Source organism: Panthera leo, chromosome Y (genome assembly GCF_018350215.1).
Source record: "Panthera leo isolate Ple1 chromosome Y, P.leo_Ple1_pat1.1, whole genome shotgun sequence".
NCBI classification, from domain to species: Eukaryota; Metazoa; Chordata; class Mammalia; order Carnivora; family Felidae; genus Panthera; species Panthera leo.
Genome location: NC_056697.1, coordinates 7,115,406 through 7,138,314, shown reverse-complemented (window position 1 = coordinate 7,138,314; position 22,909 = coordinate 7,115,406). Strand labels below are relative to the sequence as shown.

Below are 22,909 nucleotides of genomic sequence, written 5' to 3'. Positions count from 1 at the left end.
TTTTTTTTTTTTCCTAAAAAAATGCCACATTTTCAATATTATTTTTGTTTTGTTTTTCTGTTCTCTCCAAAATTTCCTTGAGATCGCTTAAAATAAAATTCATTTGCTATTTTTAAGAGACCTCTGATGGTCCACAATAAAATTAGAATTGGTATATGTTTTTCTTATTTATGTAATACCTGACTGACATTTATAGTATTAATTTCATAAATGACGGAGGAGGTTGAGTATCATGCTATTGGCATTTTATTTAGTGTGGACATGCAAGATTTTTTTGGTGAAGTATGCCTCTAGGAGCTTAGTTTGAAACTGTGGTGCTCATGTAGAAAAAATATTCTATTAACTTACGTAATGGAAATACTAGCCTGAAATAGGTACTAAGAATGTTTTTCTTATCTATAGGAAGAAAATGAAAAAAGAATGCAACATAAAGATTATTCAGATACTGAATCCGTATCTTCAGATTCGTAAGTAGCTTTTAGTGTTCATTCAGTATTTCTGTCCAAAATTCAGGAATTTAATATTCTTTAAAAAAAATTTTTTTTTTTAAAGTTCTGGAAGAAGAAGGAAAGGACCTTTTAAAACCATAAAATTTGGAACCAATATTGACCTCTCCGATGACAAAAAGTAAGTTTACCAGTTCTATTTTTATGAAGTACAGCTAAGATAACAAGTTTGGAAATTCCCCGGTTTTACATTTGTCTTTTATTCGTTGTTTAGCATCATTCTTTTTGTTATTTATGCTAGCATATAACTCTTAGTTAAAAATAATAGCATTCTGAAATGATTTTTGCTAAGTTTTACGATTAGATTTTTGTTACTGAGGACTGTTGAAACGTTAAATTTAAAAATTAGAAAATAAAAATTGTTTCATTACTAAACTTACAAATTTTATGATTTAATTTTTTAACAATCGTCACTTATTTTGGAAACTTTTCTTTGGTATAGTTTATACATTACTAATTCTAACCTTAAGGATAATACTTAGAGATTTAAATGTGTTTCTGATTGGAACAAGTATTTTCAAATATCTGGTTAATTCTCACTAGGTGACACTTTTGATCTATTACTTTATTTCAGGTGGAAATTGCAGCTACATGAGCTAACTAAACTTCCTGCTTTTGTGCGTGTGGTATCAGCAGGAAACCTTCTAAGCCACCTTGGTCATACTGTGCTGGGCATGAATACAGTTCAGCTATACATGAAAGTTCCAGGGAGTCGAACACCAGGTTATTTTTGTGAACTAATACATCTTGCATAATTAAAAAAGAGTCAAATATGAAACACACATAAAACCAGTTTATTCCCATGTATAATTAAATAAAGCCAAAGGATATTTTAAAGATTTCTCATAGTTCAAAATATTTGTAATTATTGAACTGAGAGTAGTTTCTTCTATGTGTTGTTGTTTTTGTGGGTTTTTTTTTTTAATCTATTTAGTATGTAAACACGAGAATAATCCAAAAAATTTATCCGGGGAAGAAGGCAGTTAATCACTTAAGTGAGTAAAGGAGCTTAAAGCAGTAAAGGCTTTGTCTTTATCCCATTGGTTACAAGCTCAGAGTTTGCCAAATTGTTTTCACTACAATTACAACTAAGAGTTATATCATAATCAATTATTATTCTTACTATATATAATATAAATTTCATTGAAAATACTTAAAATATATAATGCACCGATATTTTCTGTTCTATACAATTATGTTACATTGTTTAAAAATGTAATTCAGGGGCGCCTGGGTGGCTCAGTCGGTTGAGCAGCCGACTTTGGCTCAGGTCATGATCTCATGGTCCATGATTTCGAGCCCCACATCGGGCTCTGTGCTGACAGCTCAGAGCCTGGAGCCTGTTTCGGATTCTGTGTCTCCCTCTCTCTGACCCTCCCCCCGTTCATGCTGTGTCTCTCCCTGTCTCAAAAATAAATAAAACGTTTAAAAAAAAAATTTTTTTTTAAAAAATGTAATTCAGAAATTTGCTAATGCAGGAGCCATGAAACTTCTTTAAGATGGTAGTATTTTAGGCTCTAAGCCCCGAGGTATAATAGAGGATATTTCGTAAGTACTCGTATAATAGAAAAAAATGTTTCTGTGATTTTTTTTTTTTTTGACAAGAGTGAAAATATATAATGAGTACAGGAGGTTTTTTTCTTCTGATGGGAGAATAAAATTTCACCTTATAGGGGCTTAAAATTACCATTCCTTGTCATCAGAATGAACTACAAGTGTGTATCTATAAAAGCTATGCTGTAATTAGATCTTATGTATTTCATCCTTAAAATAATATATTTTCACATAAAATAGGTATTGCCAAATACTGTTGTCAATGTGTAAGCATGTTTTATTGAGTATCTTACTTGGGTGTAAGGCATTTACTGAATTCTGTTATGGTTCTTTTACTTGACATCTTACTTATATGTTTTATTGCATTAGAATTAATCCTTTCTAATTGAAAGTCAGCTAGAATCTTCTCATTTGTAAGTGGACTTTTGCAGATGGGAATATTTTTTACACTGCATTGATTGATACTTGAAAACGTCGTTAGCTTCTGTTCAGTTATTTGTTTATTTATTTTCGAGAGACCCAGAGACACAGCATGAGCAGGGGAGGAGCAGAGAGAGAGGGAAACATAGAATCCGAAGCAGTCTCCAGGTTCCACGCTGTCAGCCCAGAGCCCGACGTGGGGCTCAACCCACAGACTGAGATATGAGATCATGACCTGAGTTGAAGCCAGAGGCTTAACTGAGTCACCCAGGGACCCCTATTGTTCAGGTTTTAAAAGCACAGAAAATGTATAAAACACCTTGCTAATACTTCATATTCAAAAAATACTGTTTTGCAAATGACTTTATTGTAATACAGGTTTTCCTTTTTTTTTTTTTTTTTTTAATTTTTCAACGTTTTTTTTTTTTATTTTTTTTTTTATTTTTGGGACAGAGAGAGACAGAGCATGAACGGGGGAGGGGCAGAGAGAGAGGGAGACACAGAATGGGAAACAGGCTCCAGGCTCCGAGCCATCAGCCCAGAGCCTGACGCGGGGCTCGAACCCACGGACCGCGAGATCGTGACCTGGCTGAAGTCGGACGCTTAACCAACTGTGCCACCCAGGCGCCCCACAGGTTTTCCTTTGTAATTTTAGGTTGACTTTTTAAAGACACATTTTGAAGACTTTAACAAACTTTTCATGACCTGTCACTATTCACTCAGACCTGTCACTCTGAGTAGTTGATGGTTGGTTCTTACGCAGAAAGTGTTGAGGCCCAACCCTGACAGCTCTAAAGATTATAATAATGACTTCACTACTATTTCTTCACTACTGCCATATCATAGCAGGTCACAGTGTTTGGCTTCTGTTTCCGAGAAAAATTTATATAGCTAATATTCATTCAGTCTTTAAGACTGAAGAGTGGCACACAATCAAGTATCTCCCAGTAAATAACACAGTGAATAACAATAGACACTAAGCACTTTATGTCTTAACAGACTTTGTTAGTATGTCCATGTAAATGCTTGTCTGCCTTTGTACATTTTCTCCACCATTATTTGTAATACATCTGATTGGATTCCATTCTTGGAGGATTTAATGTTTTTCAACTTCTTTGAAAATATTCGCACTCTAGTTTGTCCTGGAAAGATTACTTATAAAAAACTAATCCTTCAGTACTTAAGTACATTTGGTGTTGATGCATCAAGATCAGTTAGTTAAAATACCACTTAGCAAATGCCATTTAGTAAATCTGTTCACCTGTTAACGGGCAAGAAAAACTACCTAAAATTATTTACCTTTTTAAAAAATTGACTGTTGGTACTGCTTTCAACATCTTCATTGAGTTAGCTGTTCTCAACAAAAGTCTTAATAGTCTGGAACCATTTTATTTTCTCTAGAAGTAGTTAATTGCTGTAGTGAAACACAATTTAGTAACTCAACTGTCTATACACCACTTTTGTTTGGCCAGAGACTGACTTTGATTTTGTTCTCTATTTTTTTTTCTTTTTTTTTTTAAAGTATTTATGAAAAGTTTTATGACATACTGCATTTTTACATTTTCTAATTATTCTGCCCATTGTTTTCCTGTGAGATAAATTTGTAGTGATCACTTTGATAATTTCAGTGTACAGTAATTTTTTAGTGCAGCAAGAACATCCTTTAGTAAATACAGTGCTATCCTATGAAATGGAGAAAAACATTTGCATTACCACTTGCACTTCACTTTCCTTGCTTTAATATGATGGATATACATTTGTCATTTTTTAATGTAGTGTTGAAGTATGTGATACATATGTTAATTTTTATTTTTTAAGTCTATTTATTTCAATATAATTTATTGTCAGGTTAGCTAACATACAGTGTATACAGTGTACTCTTAGCTTCAGGAGTAGATTGCCAGGATTCATCACTTACACAACACCCAATTCTCATCCCAACAAGTGTCCTCCTCAGTGGTCATCATCACCAGTCTAGATCTCCCACTCACCTCCCTTCCAGCAAACCTCAGTTTGTTCTCTTTATTTAAGAGTCTCTTATGGTTTGCCTCCCTGTCGGTTTTTAACTATTTTTTCCCCTTTCCTTCCCCCATGGTGTTTTGTTAAGTTTCTCAAATTCCACATATGAGTGAAAACATATGATACCTGTCTTCCTCTAGTTGACTTATTTCACTTAACGTAATACCCTCCAGTTCCATCCACATCATTGCAAATGGCAAGATTTGATTCTTTGTCATAGCCAAGTAGTATTCCATTGTATATATAAACCACATCTTCTTTATCCATTCATCAGTTGATGGGCATTTAGGCTCCTTCCATAATATGGTTATTGTTGAAAGTGCTGCTGTAAATATTGGGGTGCATGTGTGCCTATGCATCAGCACTCCTGTATCCCTTGGGTAAATTCCTAGCAGTTCTATTGCTGGGTCATAGGGTAGATCTATTTTTAAATCTTTGATGAACTTCCACACTGCTTTCCAAAGTGGCTGCACCAGTTTGCGTTCCCACCAAGAGTGCAAGAGGGTTCCCATTTCTCCACATCCTTACCAACATCTGTTGTTTCCTCATTTGTTAATTTGAGCTACTCTGATTGGTGTTAGGTGGTATCCAGTGTGGTTTTGATTTGTATTTCCCTAATGATGAGTGACATTGAGCGTCTTTTCATGTGTCTGTTGCATGCACTCTGTTGTCACCTCTGTGGTTGCTTTATCTCTGTACTCATGGTGGATTGTTTTGGACCTTTGACCAAGTTAACTTTCATTTCTTCACTGAAGTAACCCTGGAAAAAAAATGAATAAGTGGGGGTGGTAGAAGCCTTATCCCCTACAAAGAGAGAAATGACAGGGTGGGGAAAAAGATCAGGCAGAGAATCAAAGAAACCATAAGACAGAGAGGAAAATAAAGAAGAAAGAGATATGGAAAAGGTGTAAAAAGAATAGAGTAAAAATGCCTGACTAAAAAAACAAAAGCAAGAAGAAAAAAAAAATGTGTGTGTGTGTGTGTGTGTGTGTAAAATAAGAATTGACTAAAATTCAAAAATTCAAATCAGAAAGTGCAAAACCACAGTACAGTTGTCTGTTGCTGCCTGAGGCCGGTGGCCATGCTGGTCTGGAGCAGAGGCTGTCTGGTTTGGTCAGTGTCAGTCCTACTCCCGTACATATGCAGTTGTCAGGCACAGAGGGTCAGGTTTGGTGTAAGCATGTCCCGCCTCCACGGGGGCCACTGTCATTTTCCCTGAAGCACCAGTGTGTTGGTGATGGGGGGAAAAATGGAGACACCCTGCTGTCTCCTCCCCTCCCGGACTGGGTGACCCAAGCCAGGCTGTTCAGGCAGCCCTCACAGAGTAGAACAGGTGGCTGGTTTGCCCTGCTCCTGTCTTAGGCACACAGCTGACATTCAAAACCCAATGTCCTAAAGGATTCCGCTTGGTGCAAACCTGGTTCTGAAATAGTGCCACTCTGCCCAGCTGACAAAGGGCCTCTGGCAGGGTCTTTGGTCCTTGAGGAGGGGAGGGGGCAATATTTCCTTTTCCCACTCTTCCCGCAGTACTGGAGGGAGAGGACTGTTCTATCCCAGTGTGCCCTTGAGATTGCTACGTGCTCAGTGGCTGCTGCCTCCACCCCAGTCTCAACCCATGTCAGCTCTGTCCTGTGAGAAAGTCACACAAGTCTGAAAACTCCACAATCTTCACTCCTAAGGCCGTTTTCTTTATTTTTTTTTTTTTATTTAAAAAAAAAATTTTTTTTAACGTTTATTTATTTTTGAGACAGAGAGAGACAGAGCATGAACGGGGGAGGGGCAGAGAGAGAGGGAGACACAGAATCGGAAACAGGCTCCAGGCTCCGAGCCATCAGCCCAGAGCCCGATGCAGGGCTCCAACCCACAGACCGCGAGATGGTGACCTGAGTTGAAGTAGGACACTAAACCGACTGAGCCACCCAGGCGCCCCTAAGGCCGTTTTCAAAGTAGAAACTGGCTTTCTTTGTATTCTTTGTTCCCCAGTCCATGGTCCAGACAAGTTTTTTCTCTTGTCCAAATACAGTCCCACACTTCCACAGCCTCTCTTCTCTTCTTTTGTCTCTCCATGGAAGGGTTCCCCTCTCCTCCAAGCCTGTGCTACCCATTTTATCTCTCCCAATTTGCAGACACGCACATTTGTCCCACCAAGCTGTCTCCATACTCATATGTCAGTTGAAATGGTTTTGGGTTATAACTGTCTTAATACAGTACTTTACCAAGAAGCAGTGTGAACTAATGAGAGTGTGTAAGATTTCTGTTAACAGCTGTTTAATTCTGATTTTGTAGAATGAAAACACCCATAGAGAAAATGCAAACCAATGGCATATATGTGTTCCATGAAAATTTTACTCACAGGAACAGATGTTTGGCCCATGCGCTATAGTTTGGCATCCCCTAATTTTATTTTTATTAATTAGAGAACAAAAACACATGCATTACCGGGGGAAAGGCAGAGGAAGAAAGAGAATCTTAAGTATACAGGCTCCATCTCTTGACCTTGGGATCATGGCCTGAGCTTCAGTCAACAGTCGGACTTTTAACCTACTGAGTCATCCAGGTGCCCCAAATAACTTTTTAAGAAATAGGTTCTTACCTATTTATAAATGACTTATGGTCCCGAGTTTCTTTGGTCATTGAAATCTGCTAAAAACTTTTTTGGAAGAAATGCTGAATCAGGCTCTCCTTTGAGGACTAGATCTCCATGTATTTTTAAAATCTCCTCAGAGATTTTGATGTAGATGGAACCCATTGGTTGGAATTTTTATTCCCAGCCCATTATTGGAAATTCATTTATGTGATACTTTATCATGAGTGGGAATAAATTTGAAAGAGATAAAAGGGAATTGTAATTAATGAAACAAGACAAGGATCTTGGTCCTCTTTTGTCACTAATATCTTTGTAATACTAAGCAGTTTCACATCTGAAGGTCCGTTTTTTGTTTTTTGTTTTTTTTCTTGTGTATATGGTATTAGAATCTATTCAGATTCATTTCAATTTGACAATTATCCAGTTTGGGATATTTTATAAAAGTAAATTCTGTAGGAAAATGAAGTAAATTAAAGGAAATGAAGTATCTTTTTTCTCTTAAAATCTATGAGAGAGAACCAAACTTAATAGATTATCTCTTTGTCATATGTGCCTATAACTCCTTCAGACTTTTTATTTATTTATATAGCATTATCCTGTAGAACTGTGTCAAATTCCCCTTTTTTTTTTTTTCTTTTTAACGCTTATTAATTTTCAAGAGAAAGTGTGAGCAGGGGAGGATAGAGAGGATAGAGACAGAATCTGAAGCAGGCTCCAGGCTCCAAGCTGTCAGCCTAGATGGGGTTCAGACCCACGAACCACGATAACCATGGCCTGAGCTGAAGTCGGATGCTTAACTGAATGAGCCCTCCGTGTGAAATATTTTAAAGGAAATGTGCAGTATGTTTTAGTTTGCTCAGAATAATTCAACATAACATTTTTTTTTTTTAATTTCTCTTTGTTTGGTACAGATTTTGTTCCTGTTGTGACATACATATGGTACCTTGCTATAAGAGTGTTTATATCCTGACATGATCTTTAAACGTGTTCTGAAAAATTAAGATTGTTCACACATCTTTTGTTAAAAAATTGTTAATTTTTTTTTGGTTTATATGGTGTCCCAAATTTTCAGATTTTAAATCTCCATGCCTGAATAATATTTACCTACCTGTGGACAGAAACATTTATAATATATGTCAATATGAAATTGGTATGTTTATGAGAGCTATAGAGGTGTTGCACGTTGCTAAGTGACCCAGTTAAATTTTGAAAACCCTATCTCTTCAATAATTTTTTTATTCTCTTTGTAAGAATTGGGAGTTCTTTATGGAGGAGAAAGTAGTATTAATATCATATGTAGTATTTATTGCTTATCGTGTGATATACACTGCTTTATAACCACTTACTTTTCACTCTTGAAACAACCCAGTTATTTAAAGGCACATTTCTCCCATTGAATTTACAGTGTAATAATGCCTTTTTTTTCCCTTTTCCTTTTCAGGTCACCAAGAGAATAACAACTTCTGTTCTGTTAATATAAATATTGGTCCAGGTGATTGTGAATGGTTTGTTGTTCCTGAAGATTATTGGGGTGTTCTCAATGACTTTTGTGAAAAGTAAGTGTCTGAACAAATTTGCTTTTAAAGTAATTATGAGAAGGTGTTTACCATAAAGGACAGAGTATGATGCTAAATTTCTAATTATTATCTAGAAACCTGATTTTAAACAGTGTTATTTGAAATCTGTTATGCATGTGAAATAACAGTGAATGCAAGATGCTATGAAATTATAGTCTATGCAGTAAGAAGAGGTTCAAATTCGAAGGATAGGGAGTAATTGTTTTTTAACTTAATTTTAAAAATTGGTTGGGGGTGCCTGGGTGGCTCAGTTGGTTGAGCCTCCGACTTCGGCTCAGGTCACGATCTCGCGGTATGTGAGTTCGAGCCCCACGTCGGGCTCTGTGCTGACTGCTCAGAGCCTGGAGCCTGTTTCGGATTCTGTGTCTCCCTCTCTCTCTGACCCTCCCCCGTTCATGCTCTGTCTCTCTCTGTCTCAAAAGTAAATAAACGTTAAAAAAAAATTTTTTTTTTAAATTGGTGAGTGAATGCACATTTGTTTTCAAATGTACTTTACAGAAAAATTTGACTTAAAATTTAAGTCAGAAATGGTATGAATTCTAAAATTAAGTGTCCTTATTCCTTGGTAATAAGTCAAGCTTTTGTATCTTTATGGTGAGCCAAAAATTGTAAATGTTCAGCAGCAAATGAATTCCCTCCTATTTTCAGAATTGGTAATGATACTATACTGGTAAATGCTGTGTTTATGACATATGAAAAATTGAGTGAAATTATAATAACTCACATATGTAATTATTTTTAAATCGGTACACATTATCATATGCCAATTTTGGAGGGTTTTCAGTCAGTATATTTGATTTAGTAAAAACTGTTTCACGGTAGTTTTAAACGGTACTTTAGAGTTTTCTTATTGGCAGGGTGTGATCACTTTTTTATTCTCTTGTAATTTTTTCTTAGAATCTAAGAAAGGTCAGATTTCTAAAACTTTAAAGTTTATCAGGAAAGTGGTATAAAATGCTCCTTTCTGACCTTTTATTTATCAGCAAACTGGTAGCTTAATGGGTCTAATGAGAAATCTCCAGTGTGCTTAATAACTCTTTTCTTAATTTTTAACATTTATTTATTTATTTTGAGAGAGAGTGTTTGTGTGTGTGTGTGCGCGCGTGCGCATGTGCAGCAAAGGAAGGGCAGAAAGAATCCCAAGCAGACTCCGAGCTCTCAGCACAGAGGCCAATGTGGACTTCTGTCCAACAAACCGTGAGATCATGACCCAAGCCAAAATCCAGAGTTAGATGCTTTAATGAACTGAGCCACCTAGCCACCCTTAATTGCTATTTCTTAAAGTTATTAGGAGGTATATTGTAACTGTTACACATATAGTACCAAAATTCTTAGTAATCTGAGTAGGAACTATTTGCAGGTTTCACTGTCTGCTTTCAAATAACACATGTATACTTAGGTCTAAAATAGAAAAGCCAAGTGATAACCAAAACTTTCAGTATCAAGTTAAAATGATTAATTCATCTTAAGTTGAAGAAATAATACTTAATCCTTTCAATTTTTCACAAAATTTTATTTTGCATAGTCTATTGCTTCTAATACTGAAATCTTTTAGCATTTGTTTTATGACTACACTTAACATATATCTTTAAATCAATTATTGTTTTTTAAAAAATGCATGATCTATTCACCTTTGGGTTCCCCCCCCCCCCTTTTTTTTAATGGATAATTTTTCCCAGTTTTCTGTTTGGCAGTGTTTAGCTAAAAATTAGTTTTGTTCTGTACTTGTAGCTTGTTTCTTTTTTCTTTTCCCTCCCTTCCTCCCTCCCTTTCCCAGTCTCCCCACCCCTGCCATCCTTCTTTGTATTTTTCTGGCAACATTTCAAAATTTACAGGAAACATACAGTTTTTATCCCTTGATTTATCAGTATATGCTAGATTTATCTCAAGAAAAGCCTTGCATTTTAGGAGTAAAAAGGAAGAGAAATAGGTTCCATAGAGACAACTCCAAGGCACCCTTTATCATACTTGTTAAGAGAAAACAAATAAGGAAAAATTTGGTGATGAACAATTCTATGATGTGAATTTTCTCTTCTTGAAAAAATTAAATAATTGAAATAAAGTATATATTAGTAAGAACTGATATTTTAGTTACCTTATAATACTTAACATTGTGATGGCAGAGTAATAAAAAAATCAGAATTCAAAATAAAAAGTTAATAATTTGGTCTCTTTGCATTGGTGCTGCAGTAACAGTGGTGGTGATTCTTGTAAAAAAAAAAAAAAAAAGGACTTCAATTTCTGGGTGAAAATGAAAAACAGAACTCTTCCACCACTGCTAAATTTGCCACAGTGCTTCTGGTTAAGAACTGAAGTGGCTTTTTACAGTACCTCCTCTCAATTTCCTTTTTGGAGATTCCTTGATATTAAGAAGTTCTTTAAGAAAAGATAAATCAGGGGCTGCTGGGTGTCTCAGTTAGTTACGTGTCCAACTCTTCTGGGCTCAGGTCATGATCTCATGGTTCGTGTGGTCAAGCCCTGAGTTGGGCTCTGTGTGTTGACGTGTGAAGCCTGCTTGGGATTCTCTCCCTCCCTGTCTCTGTCCCTCCCCTGCTCATGTGGTGATTGTGGTCTTTCTCAAAATACATACTCTTAAAAAAAAAAAAAAAACAGGTAAATGAAAGATGTTTCCTTAAAAGAAAATTAAAAATTGTCTCAAGTGTAGTTTGGAACTTTAACTTTTGGACTTCTGAAAAGTGAAGTTAAGCATATAGTACACATCTCTGAATTAATCTACAGAGTCATCTGCTGTTTTTTGTTTTTGTTTCTTTATTTTCAGGATTATCCCTTAATATCTTCAAGCCCTTAGTTTTGAAAGATGTAGTTCTTGTTACAGTGCTGTTTTAATGAAATACTAAGAGCATCTTCTAACATTTGGAAATTCTCTCCCCAACTTTTATGAGACATTAAAAAACTTAATTCATATGTTATTTACTCCTTTTCCCCCCCAGAAATAATTTGAATTTCCTTATGAGTTCTTGGTGGCCGAACCTTGAAGATCTTTATGAAGCAAATGTGCCTGTTTACAGGTTTATTCAAAGACCTGGAGATTTGGTCTGGATAAATGCAGGCACTGTTCATTGGGTTCAGGCTGTTGGTTGGTGCAACAATATTGCCTGGAATGTTGGTCCACTTACAGGTATTTTAATAATTAACAGATTTTACATTTTAAAGGATTATTTCTAATTGGTATTATTTTTCTATTAGAAAATAATTGACTAAATATTCAAAAATCGTATCTCCTAAGAAAAGTCTTGTTAGTATAGATAGTATATTCAAGTTTACAAGTGCATATCCACAACAAATACTTGCTTTCTCCTTAGCCTGCCAGTATAAATTGGCAGTGGAACGATATGAATGGAATAAATTGCAAAGTGTGAAGTCAGTAGTACCCATGGTGCATCTTTCTTGGAATATGGCACGGAATATCAAAGTCTCAGATCCTAAACTTTTTGAAATGATTAAGTAAGTATTTCCAAAATCACCATAAATCTTTTTGTTGGGTGTGGGACTGTGCTGGGAGTGTTAAAAATCCATATTTATTTCCCCAAATCATTATGTTGGTTGACATCAAACAATGAAATGGTCCGGAAGTCATGACAAAAGAGAATTCACATGTTAAAAATACGTTCTTCCTTTACAAATACACATTATTACAAATACACACATTATTCTGGTACAGAGAGGAATAAAGGCATATATACACCAGTAAATTCGTGATCTGTGTTTTTTCTTGCCCTCTCACCAAACTAATTTTCCAGTAGTACAGTTTTAGTTTTAATATTGAAGTTTGCATGTAGCAAAAGGGAGTGAGAATTCTATATTATAAATGTCCAACAAGAAATTAGCATTTAAAATAGCAATGTAACTAAAACAGTTAAATTTTCTGATTGTTCTGTCTAAATCATCTTTTTTAGCTTCTTTCAACTTAGAGAGTTAATAGAATACCAGTTTGAAAACATATATTTTAGTAACTTCTCAATTTTTAGACTAATTTCCATTCCAGTTATTTTTTAGTTGTATTTATACTGCATATTTTTAGACAGTGTCACTTAATTGTATTTCTCCAAATTGCAGTTTAAATGCTTTTCTTTCCCTCTCCCTTCACTATCAGCAGTGAAAAATAATTCTGGTCAGAGAAATGTGAGATGTTACAGATTAAACAAGCTGCTGTTTCTTTTTCATTCTAATATATATGTATATATGTATTCTAAACAGAAGAGAAAATTTATTGTGTCTTCCAAACTTATTAGGCCAGTGTCTTCAAAACTGTGCTGGTTTATTATAAACAATTTGAACTATATATTGAAATTTTTGTTGTAATAAATTATCCAGACAGTTATCCAAACAAAAGTATGAGACCATGGTAGCATGTCTATCTACTATTTTATATAGTGACTCACTCCATTTTATATATATGTTTAAAATTTTACATTAGAAAGATCTGAAAGAACATTTAGTCAAAACTCATTTGTAATATAGTAATTCCTGTTAAAAATCCACACTTAGTGCTCATTTAGTAACTTTTTTATCAAGGTCACTGCTTTAAATCTATTTCTTGAAGATGTACACTGACTCGTCCAAAATGAACTGTTTGCTCACAGTGCCTTAGATTTTTTTTCTTTTCAGGATTTATGTAAAAGGAATCACTGTTTGAGAACTACAAACTTTATGACAAACAGTGTTTTTGGCAATGAGGATAGATACATTTAAGAAAGACTTTCTGAGTTCATGTGGTTAAAATTTAATGGAGCCAGACAGGCAAATTCTCAATCAGATAAATAAATTACTGTTAAGTAATGTAAGTAAAATAAAATAGGACAACTAATTTTTGGTTATGAGGGAGAGAATGCTTCTTTTGCTGAAATGACTTCTAAGAATATGATTTCTGGTTGGAACTGAATAATAAAAAAGAGATAAGAAGTCAAAAAGACTTAAGTGAGAACAAGTTGGTATGTTTATGGACAAAAAGGCAGTGTAAGTGACAGAATAGTTGTGGTGATGAGTGTACCTATAAATGATCAGGTACTAAATTATAGACTGATTTGTAGCAGTGAATGTGGAAAGAAGAGATAACACTACAAACAGTTGTGAAACTGAAGCTGAAAGACTTACATTGATTGGATTGTCAGATAAGAAGGAAAAAGGAATCAAGAAAAGTTCATTATCTTTCCTGTTCTTCACTATTGTTCATTATTTTAAAATATCTACTAACTTTAATATCCTTCTAGACCCCTTCCAGTTTGTCATATGTCTGTCAATATTTCAAATAAGGGGACAGCGAGACTTCCTTGACACGTATTCCCATTTTCTGTGGTCGCAGTTTAAATTGCATGGTCTGAGTTCTGGTAGCTTTCAATGTTGAATTTGTTCATACAAACTGAGGTATTCCAGCTTAACTTACTGAAAAACCATTTTCACCCATTTCTTTTTTTTTCCCCATATACTTCTTTTTAACGTGTCATTTTTAGAGAGAGCGAGACAGAGCACGAGCAAGGGAGGGGCAGAGAGAGGGGGAGACACAGAATCTGAAGCAGGGTCCAGGTTCTGAGCTGTCAGTACAAACCCAGCTCAGGCTTCAAAGTCACAAACTGAGATCATGACCTGAGCCATTCAGGCACCCATCCCCCCTCAAGTCCCTGCACCGCCCCCTCCCCCCCACCCAACCACACAGACGTTATTTTTTTTTAAAAACTAAGTGCATGTATATATTTGTGCTCTATTTCACTTGGAGTTTTGGGATTTGGGGAGTCCATTTATTTGTTTGTTTATTTAGAATGCAGGGTTATGGACAGGGAGTGGGAGAGAGAAAAGCTTAAGCAGGCTTAACACTCAGCATGGAGCTGCATGAAGGGCTTGATCCCAGGACAATGAGATCATGCATGACCTGAGCCAAAATCAGAAGTCCCACATGTAATCTACTGAGCCACCTAGGTGCTCCAAGTTTCTTAAAAATACATTTAACATAATCATTTTTAGTGTTGATCATTTATTATAATTTCAGAATTCTACTTCGGGCTTAGTCTGATGTTTAATGGCACATCTTACTGTGATCACTCTGATTGAGAATGTTAACCAGAGTCTTTTACTCTGAAAATGTATTCTTACCAGCCAACAGTGCTTATTTGTATAGCTTTCATGTAATCGGTATTTGAGTACTGATTAAATGGAGGACCTGGCCTAAGCTCTGGAGATTTATAAATATTCTATACAAATTTCTGGTTTCACGTATTTTTCCAGTAGGGAGTTGGAGAGAGACAGCACAGGTAGGGGGGGTAAAACATAGTTGTATTTAAAAACATTAGTGCAGGGATTCACAGGTATAGATTTAAAAATGTAACAATTGAGGCAGCTGTGTTCCTCAGTAGTTTAAGTGTCCAACTCTTGATTTCAGCTCAGGTCATGATCTCAAGGTTTGTAACATCTGAGCTGTCAGTGCAGAGCCTAGTTGGGATTCTCTCTCTCTCTCTCTCTCTCTCTCTCTCTCTCTGTCTCTCTCTGTTTCTGCCCTTTCCCTGCTAATGCACTCTCTCTCTCTCTCTCAGAATAAATAAGCATTTTAAAAAGAACAACATATAAGCAAGTACATAGATGAAAAGTGATTCTCTAAAATTTAAACAGCATTACAGAAGTGAAATCACAAGTTTTATTTTTTACATACCATTTTGTCATTTAGTTGACTGTCATTAGAGGAAATGCTTATATTTCACTTTAAAATTTTGCTTTTATCTGCACATGTACTTTTTTTTTAAAGTTTATTAGTTTTGAGAGAGAGAAAAAGATGAGAGACCATGAGCAGAGAAGGGACAGAGAGAGTTCCCAAGCAGGCTCCACACTGTCAGCACTGAATCCAGTCTGGGGCTCACACTCCCAGGAGATTACGACCTGGGCCAAAACCAAGAGTTAGACACTTAACTGACTGAGCAGTTCTGTGTACTTTCATTATGTTTTTCATTATGTTTTCTATTTTATTTTATTTTATTTTATTTTATTTTATTTTATTTTATTTTTTAATTTTATTTCTATTTTTTAATTTTATTTCTATTTTTTATTAATTATTATTTGTTTGTTTAGATTTACATCCAAATTAGTTAGCATATAGTGCAACAATGATTCAGAAGTAGATTCCTTAAGCCCCTTACCCGTGTAGCCCATCCCCCCTCCCACAACCACTCCAGTAACCCTCAGTTTGTTCTCCATATTTATGAGTCTCTTCTGTTTTGTCCCCCTCCCTGTTTTTGTGTTATTTTGCTTCCCTTCCCTTATGTTTATCTGTTCTGTCTCTTAAAGTCCTCATATATTTGTCTTCCTCTGACTAATTTCACTTAGCATAATACCCTCCCGTTCACCCACGTAGTTGCAATGACAAAATTTCATTCTTTTTGATTGTGAAGTAATACTCCATTGTATATGTATATACCACATCTTCTTTATCCATTCATCCATCGATGGCCATTTGGGCTCTTTCCATACTTTTGCTATTGTTGATAGTGCTGGTATATAAACACTTGGGGTACATGTGTCCCGTTGAAACAGCATACCTGTATCCCTTGGATAAATGCCTCACAGTGGAGTTGCTGGGTCGTAGGGTAGTTCTCTTTTTGATTTTTTGAGGAACCTCCGTATTGTTTTCCAGAGTCTCTTACACGTTTATATTCCCACCAGCAGTGCAAAAGAAATCCTCTTTGTTGCAGTCTTGCCAATATCTGTTGTTGCCTGACTTGTTAATGTTAGCCATGCTGATCATTATGTTTTTATATATGTATGAATTGTTATTATTTGCCTTTTTATTAAAAAAAAACTTTTAATGTTTATTTATTTTTGAGAGAGAGCATGAGCATGGGAGGGGGCAGAGAGAAAGGAAGACACAGAATCTGAAGCAGGCTCCAGGCTCTGAGCTGTCAGCACAGAGCACTGTGCACAGGGCTTGAGCTCCTGAACTGACAGCTCATGACCCAAGCAGAAGTTGGACTCTTAACTGACTTAGCCACCCAGGCGCCCCATTATTTGCCTTTTTAAAACTTATGTACTTTGGGGGAGATTATTTAATCACACAGGAAAATGTTAAAGAGAGGACAGCAGAGCATTGTGGTAAGGAGTCTAACCTCTAATGTGAAATCTGCCTTTAATCCTGGTTCCTCCATTTGCTAGTCTGGACACAGGGAAAATTACCAAACTTTATCAGTCTGTTTCCTTTTCATTAAAAGACAAACAATGTAATAATATCATATATGATTTTGTGGGAATTTTGTGCATTTTAGCATCAAAACATATAGTCTAAACACATGTTTCAGTGTATGAAGTAGGTTTGATTTGGCATTCGTGCAAAAGAAATTTCAAACTAAACTTCAATTAAGTATTAGTAATTGAACTGAAGAATTTAGTATATTAGTTTAAAATGATACATTCTTTATTGTTTACTAAGCAACTAATTTCTAAACTTTTCATACATTATATCAGTTTTCTATTGTTACCATAACAAAGTGCTACAAATTAGTCTGAAATAGGTCTCACAGGGCTAAAATAAAGGACTTGGCAGATCTGTGTCCCTTTTTAGAGGCACTAGAAGAGAATCTATTCCCTTGAGCTTTTTTTAGGCTCCTTCTTCAGGCTGCCAATATATCTTGGCTTTTGGGTCCCCTAACATCTTTAAAGCTAACAGTTGCTGGTTATGTCTTTTTCCTGCTGCATCTCTCTAACACTAACTCTTCTGCCTCCGTTTTCTGCTTTTAAGGCTGCTTTCATTGAGCACAGCCAGATAATCAGGATAATCTCTGTATCTCAAGATTAGCTGATTAGCAACCTTAATTCCATGTGCAATTTTTATTCCCTTGCCATGTAACGTAGCATAGCACAGGTCCCAGGGATTAAGATGTGGGTGTCCTTCAGTGATGTGGGACATTATGTCCTTTTTACCAATGAGGAAACTGAAGCATACAGTAAAAGAAGCTGAGGTTTAAATCTAAGCGATCTGGCTATAATCTCTGTGCTTTTATCCTTTGTCTTATAATTGACTCATTTCCTCTGGCTCTATATATGAAAAGAGAGTGAATAAGTTCTATCTTAGTCTCTTCAGGCTAGTATAACAAAATCCATAGATTGAATGGCTTATTAACAACATTGTGTCTCATAGTTGCAGAGAGAGTGTGAAAAGGAAGAGGTTCAACATAAATGCCAGCAGATTTAGTGAATAGTGAGGGCCCACTTCCTGGTTCATAATGCACATCTTTTTGTTGTGTCCTCATGTGGTAGAAGTTATAAAGGAACACTTCGAGGTTGACTTTTAGGGCCCTAATTCCATTCCCAAGACCTCCATTCTCATGACCCTATAATCCCCTCCCAGATGACCCACCTCCAAATGCCATCCCATTGGGAGTTAGAATTTCAACATAGGAATCTGGGGGAGCTCACAGACATTTGTACTATAAAAAGTAGTTTTTAAAAATAAAACAGACTTGGGCACCTGGGTGGCACAGTTGGTTAAGCCTCTGACTTTGGCTCAGTTCATGATTTTGCAGTTTGTGAGTTAGAGCCCTTGGTCGAGTTATGTGCTGACAGCTCAGAGCCTGGAGCCTGCCTCAGATTCTGTGTCTGTGTCTCCCTCTCACTCTGTCCCTCCCCTGCTTGCACTCTGTCTCTCCCTAAAAAAATAAATAAATGTTTAAAAAATTAAAAATAAAACAAACTTTTAAATTTTCTCAGCTTTTTGATTGATTTACATATAATTGTCAGTTAATGCAAAATTTCCTTGTTGCCTTTAGTGTATATACAACCCGGGAGTAATAAGTGACAGAAGATCTTAGTGTGATCATAGTTACTACTGTGTATCATGTTTTTTGTGTTTTGTTTTGCACGACTTTGTCAGTAAGATGGGCTGGCAAGGGCAAGGCATCTCTTGATATTTCTTCATTTCCACACTACCTAGTAAGATTTGGGTAAAAGGTTGAGATTATTGTCATGAAGAGTTAATACTGAGTCAGCTTAAATTTCATCCATTCAAAAATGCATCGCCACACTGACATTGGGAACTTATTTTGGTAATTTAGATTATCAGAACGTGAAGATAAAAACCAGTGTTGTCTGGAATTTCACTTAATTGTATTATTAAGGCTTCACTGTTGCCATACCTCCAGATTTGCTGCTGGCTATATTAATGAAACACAGAATCTTAAGACATAAATTAAAAGCTAGAAGTCAGAAAAATAAAAACTCTTAGTCATTGTCCATATTTTTTTAAGGTTATTTCTCAATTTTCTTTTTCAGATAGTTCAAGTATATTTCATCTTAAACATGAGTGAAATCATGCTCTGAAATGTCCCTCTTCAGATGCTCTCTTCATTTTTCTAACTGTCCAGATGCCATCTCTAGTCTTCACCGTCTTAAGTATCTGTGTCCAGATAGTTTTTAGTATGGTTAAAATCTGCTCTGTAAAACCTCAAATACATCTACAAATAATCCAAATAAATGAAATCTTCTTTACTTTTTTCTTTCAGTTTAGAAGTCTTCTTTACATCCTGCCTGTTGAGATGTACTCTTTTATACAAGTAACAGAAACAGAGTCTTTGTATTCTGGAATAAGATTAATTTTCAGAAGTCACTAAAGTTACTTCTGTACTTTCTGAGTTGTTTTTTTCATGTTCCTAGAGTATGGTTGGGCAGTGAAAGCATTTTCCATCTTTTCCCTCTTTTCCTGTTCTTTCAGAGTAGATAGAACATTGTAAAATGGATTGCCACATTTAATGAATGATTTATCGGACTCCTGTGTGCCTTTTTTAGGAGTCTCTGTTCTAGTATTATACATTAAGGACCACAGTATACTTGTTCGTTTCCTATCCATTTATATTGTATTGTTAAAAGGTAAACTTCATTGGTAAGGGCACCTCTGTGTCTCAGTCTGTTAAGTGTCTGACTCTTGATTTTGACTCAGGTCATGATCTCATGGTTGTGGGATTGAGCCCTGTATAGGGCTCTGCATTGAGAGCACAGAGCCTGCTTGGGATTTTTTTCTCCCTCTGTCCCTCTCCCACTCACACAAGGGTGCACAGCTTTATACATAAATAAACTTAAAAAAATTAAAACCCAGCAAAAAATTAAAATTTGAGGAAGAAATAAAACTACATTTTTTTCAGCCAGTATTTTGTAGCCATCCAATACTTTGGAAAGTCCTCTTCAGATTAAATCAGTATCTAGGCTGAACAAAAGCAGTTTGTTAAGTTGTAAACATTATTTTTTGTCTTTATTTTCTATTTATGCCTGCTGCTGCTTTTTAAAAATAAGATTCTTACTGATTTTTTACTCGTAAGTTTCTCTACCTATAAATTGCTGTCCTTTATTCTTTTGTTCATATAAAGCTTTCTGAAAATGAGAAGGACTAAAAATTTCAGATGAATGGAGAAAACATAATATGGAGTGACCTTATTTGGTTATTCATTATGTGACTGACAGCAGTTAGCAGTTTTAAGATTCCACCATCTAGGCAAGTAATTCTGCACCTGATTGCAGAAGCAGAACTACTCATGCCTAATGTTCACTTCTAGCAAACCAATCTATATATCTTTGCAGTATATTGCTTTGTTTTATATGGAACTTTGAAACTGCCTATGAAGTCATACAATAAGAACTGTGATCCAGTTGCCAAAATAATCACTAGTCTTGTAAATGAAAGTGTCTTTTTGAAGGAATAGAATAATACTTAAAAGGGGGGTAGAATAATACTAAGCCAATTTCCTAATACTACTGGTAAGGGTTTTAGGAAATACAGTGTGATTCCATAGCCCCAAGAATCTTATTTTCATAAAAGAAAAAAAAAAAAAGGAAGAAAAGTAGGTGAGAATAATAGACGAATAGGCAGAAAGTGAAGAAAAGAGAGTTTAGAGAAGATAGAAGAAAATATTATTGCTAAATTTTGCTGTTCTAAATTCCATTTCCCTCATTGTAAAAGAGTTGAATAGTAGAGCTTCTTGCACTGAGCTTAAGTACACAAGACTTAAGTGGCTTAATGTATGTAAACTATCTAATTCTGTGTTTTTTCTCCTATGAAGCGTTTATTAATGCTACTTCTTATTAACAATTTATTTTCCTACATGGCAGCATTTTTTAGTTTACAAGCAGTGTTGCATCTGCAGATAATATTTTGCAGAGTTTTAGGCATTATTTTCCTGTGAAATAAATATTTTGAAGCAGTACTTTCATATTTATAAAGTTCAGAGGTGAAATCAGATTGGAGAGGGGTAGGAAGAAGATCTCAGTAAGTGCTTTACATCTAGTGTGATTTATATATATATATATATATATTTTTTTTTTATTTCTTAAGAGCATTTGCATTTTTTTTAATTTTTTAAAATTTTCATCCAAATTAGTTAGCATATGGTGCAACAATGACTTCAGGAGTAGATTCCTTAGTGCCCCTTCCCCATTGAGCCCATCCCCCCTCCCACACCCCCTCCCGTAACCTTCAGTTTGTTCTCCATATTTAAGAGTCTCTTCTGTCCCCCTGCCTGTTTTTATATTATTTTTGTTTCCCTTCCCTTATGTTCATCTGTTTTGTCTCTTAAAGTCCTCATGTGAGTGAAGTCATAGGATATTTGTGTTCTCTGATTGACTCATTTCACTTAGCATAATACCCTCCAGTTCCATCCACGTAGTTGCAAATGGCAAGATTTCATTCTTTTTGATTGCCGAGTAATACTCCATTGTATATATGTACCACATCATCTTTATCCATTCATCCATCGATGGCCATTTGGGCTCTTTCCGTACTTTGGCTATTGTTGATAGTGCTGCTATAAACATGGGGGTGCCTGTGTCCCTTTGAAACAGCACACCTGTATCCCTTGGATAAATGCCTAGTAGTGCAATTGCTGGGTCGTAGGGTAGTTCTATTTTTAGTTTTTTGAGGAACCTCCATGCCGTTTTCCAGAGTGGCTGCACCAGTTTACATTCCCATATATTTTCTTTTCTGAATTGGATTTTTACTTCTTGCCTCCTCTAGCACTTCTTTTAAGTGCACACACACACACACACACACACTCGCAAAGTTTTTCTTATTTTGAGATACAAATATAGTAAGGCATGAACTTATTTCCAGTAAGTTAAACATGAAGAATTGCTATAGGCAAAGTGAAAGTATTACTATTTTATATACTTCAAGAAATGTTTCATGCAAGTTTACACTTGAGATTATTATACTTATTTTATATTTTTTGATCAGTTAACATCTATGTATTCTTAAAATCATTTCACCAGAGGTTTATTTGTATGAGTTTGGGTACAGTTTTTTAATCTCGCACAGAATGTAAAATTAAGAGAGATTAAATCTGATGCCTCTTACCATATTATAAAACTTAATTACTTGTTTAACAGTCAGGTGTTTGTTAAGCACTTACTGTATGGCAGGCACAGTCTTAACACCAATGTAATAAAATAGACAAAATCCTTTGCTCTCACGAATCCTCCATTCTTACGGGAAAGAAAGTAGAAGCATGTAAAACACTTACGGAAGATAGTTTTAAATATCATGATGTTCGTTCTTTCAAATAATAACTTATGTAATTATATTGACTAGTCTAAATTCTGAGTCATTAGCAATTAGCAATACAGTCTATCAAAGAACTGCCAAGTTAGTTTGATTCTTATCCCAGGGCATTATACTGTTGTTCACAGATACCCTCTGTGTTACATCACAGAGTGGTAACATCACTCTTGTTGAACCAGTGACGCTTTTTAGAATACTTTTAGAACTGAAATGTAATACGTGGAAAGGTCATGTAGTACAAGTCTGCTTTCAAAGGAGAACTTCAAGCATTTAAATTTGTGGCAATGTTAGCAGACAGTTCTAACCAGTAACAGCAGAGGAAAAATCAGTATTATTCATGAGGATTTGCTCTATTGCTAGCATTAGAAGTATGAGTGTAAAGGAAATATAAACTATAAGAAAAGTTTATTAATATAAAGATTGCATTTTACAACCTTAGGTTTAAAATTGAACCAGTAACATTCTTTTTCCTTCACTGCTGCAATTTATACTAATTTTGTGTTCTCGAATGTGTAAATCTATAATAATTTTCTGCTTTGGTCTCAGAGTTTTAAAATCAGTTATATAGGGGCACCTGGGTGGCTCAGTCGGTTGAGCGTCCGACTTCAGCCAGGTCACGATCTCATGGTTCGTGAGTTCGAGCCCCGCGTCAGGCTCTGGGCTGATGGCTCAGAGCCTGGAGCCTGCTTCCGATTCTGTGTCTCCCTCTCTC

At 35.6% G+C, this 22,909-nt stretch overlaps 1 protein-coding gene across 21 annotated transcripts in view; it reads left to right on the top strand.

Moving 5' to 3' along the window:
- The window catches only part of LOC122212672 (lysine-specific demethylase 6A-like), a 194,449-nt gene that overhangs the window by 162,400 nt on the left and 9,140 nt on the right, over positions 1–22,909 (top strand). For all 21 annotated transcript variants that reach the window (XR_006199256.1, XM_042926620.1, XM_042926624.1 and 18 more), the window contains 6 exons: positions 403–467; positions 553–627; positions 1,081–1,229; positions 8,528–8,642; positions 11,615–11,802; positions 11,987–12,128. Coding sequence is in view for 20 of the 21 variants with exons in the window: in XM_042926620.1 (XP_042782554.1) it covers positions 403–467; positions 553–627; positions 1,081–1,229; positions 8,528–8,642; positions 11,615–11,802; positions 11,987–12,128 (734 nt within the window). In the remaining variant the exon portion in view is untranslated. The remainder of the gene's footprint in view (positions 1–402; positions 468–552; positions 628–1,080; positions 1,230–8,527; positions 8,643–11,614; positions 11,803–11,986; positions 12,129–22,909) is intronic.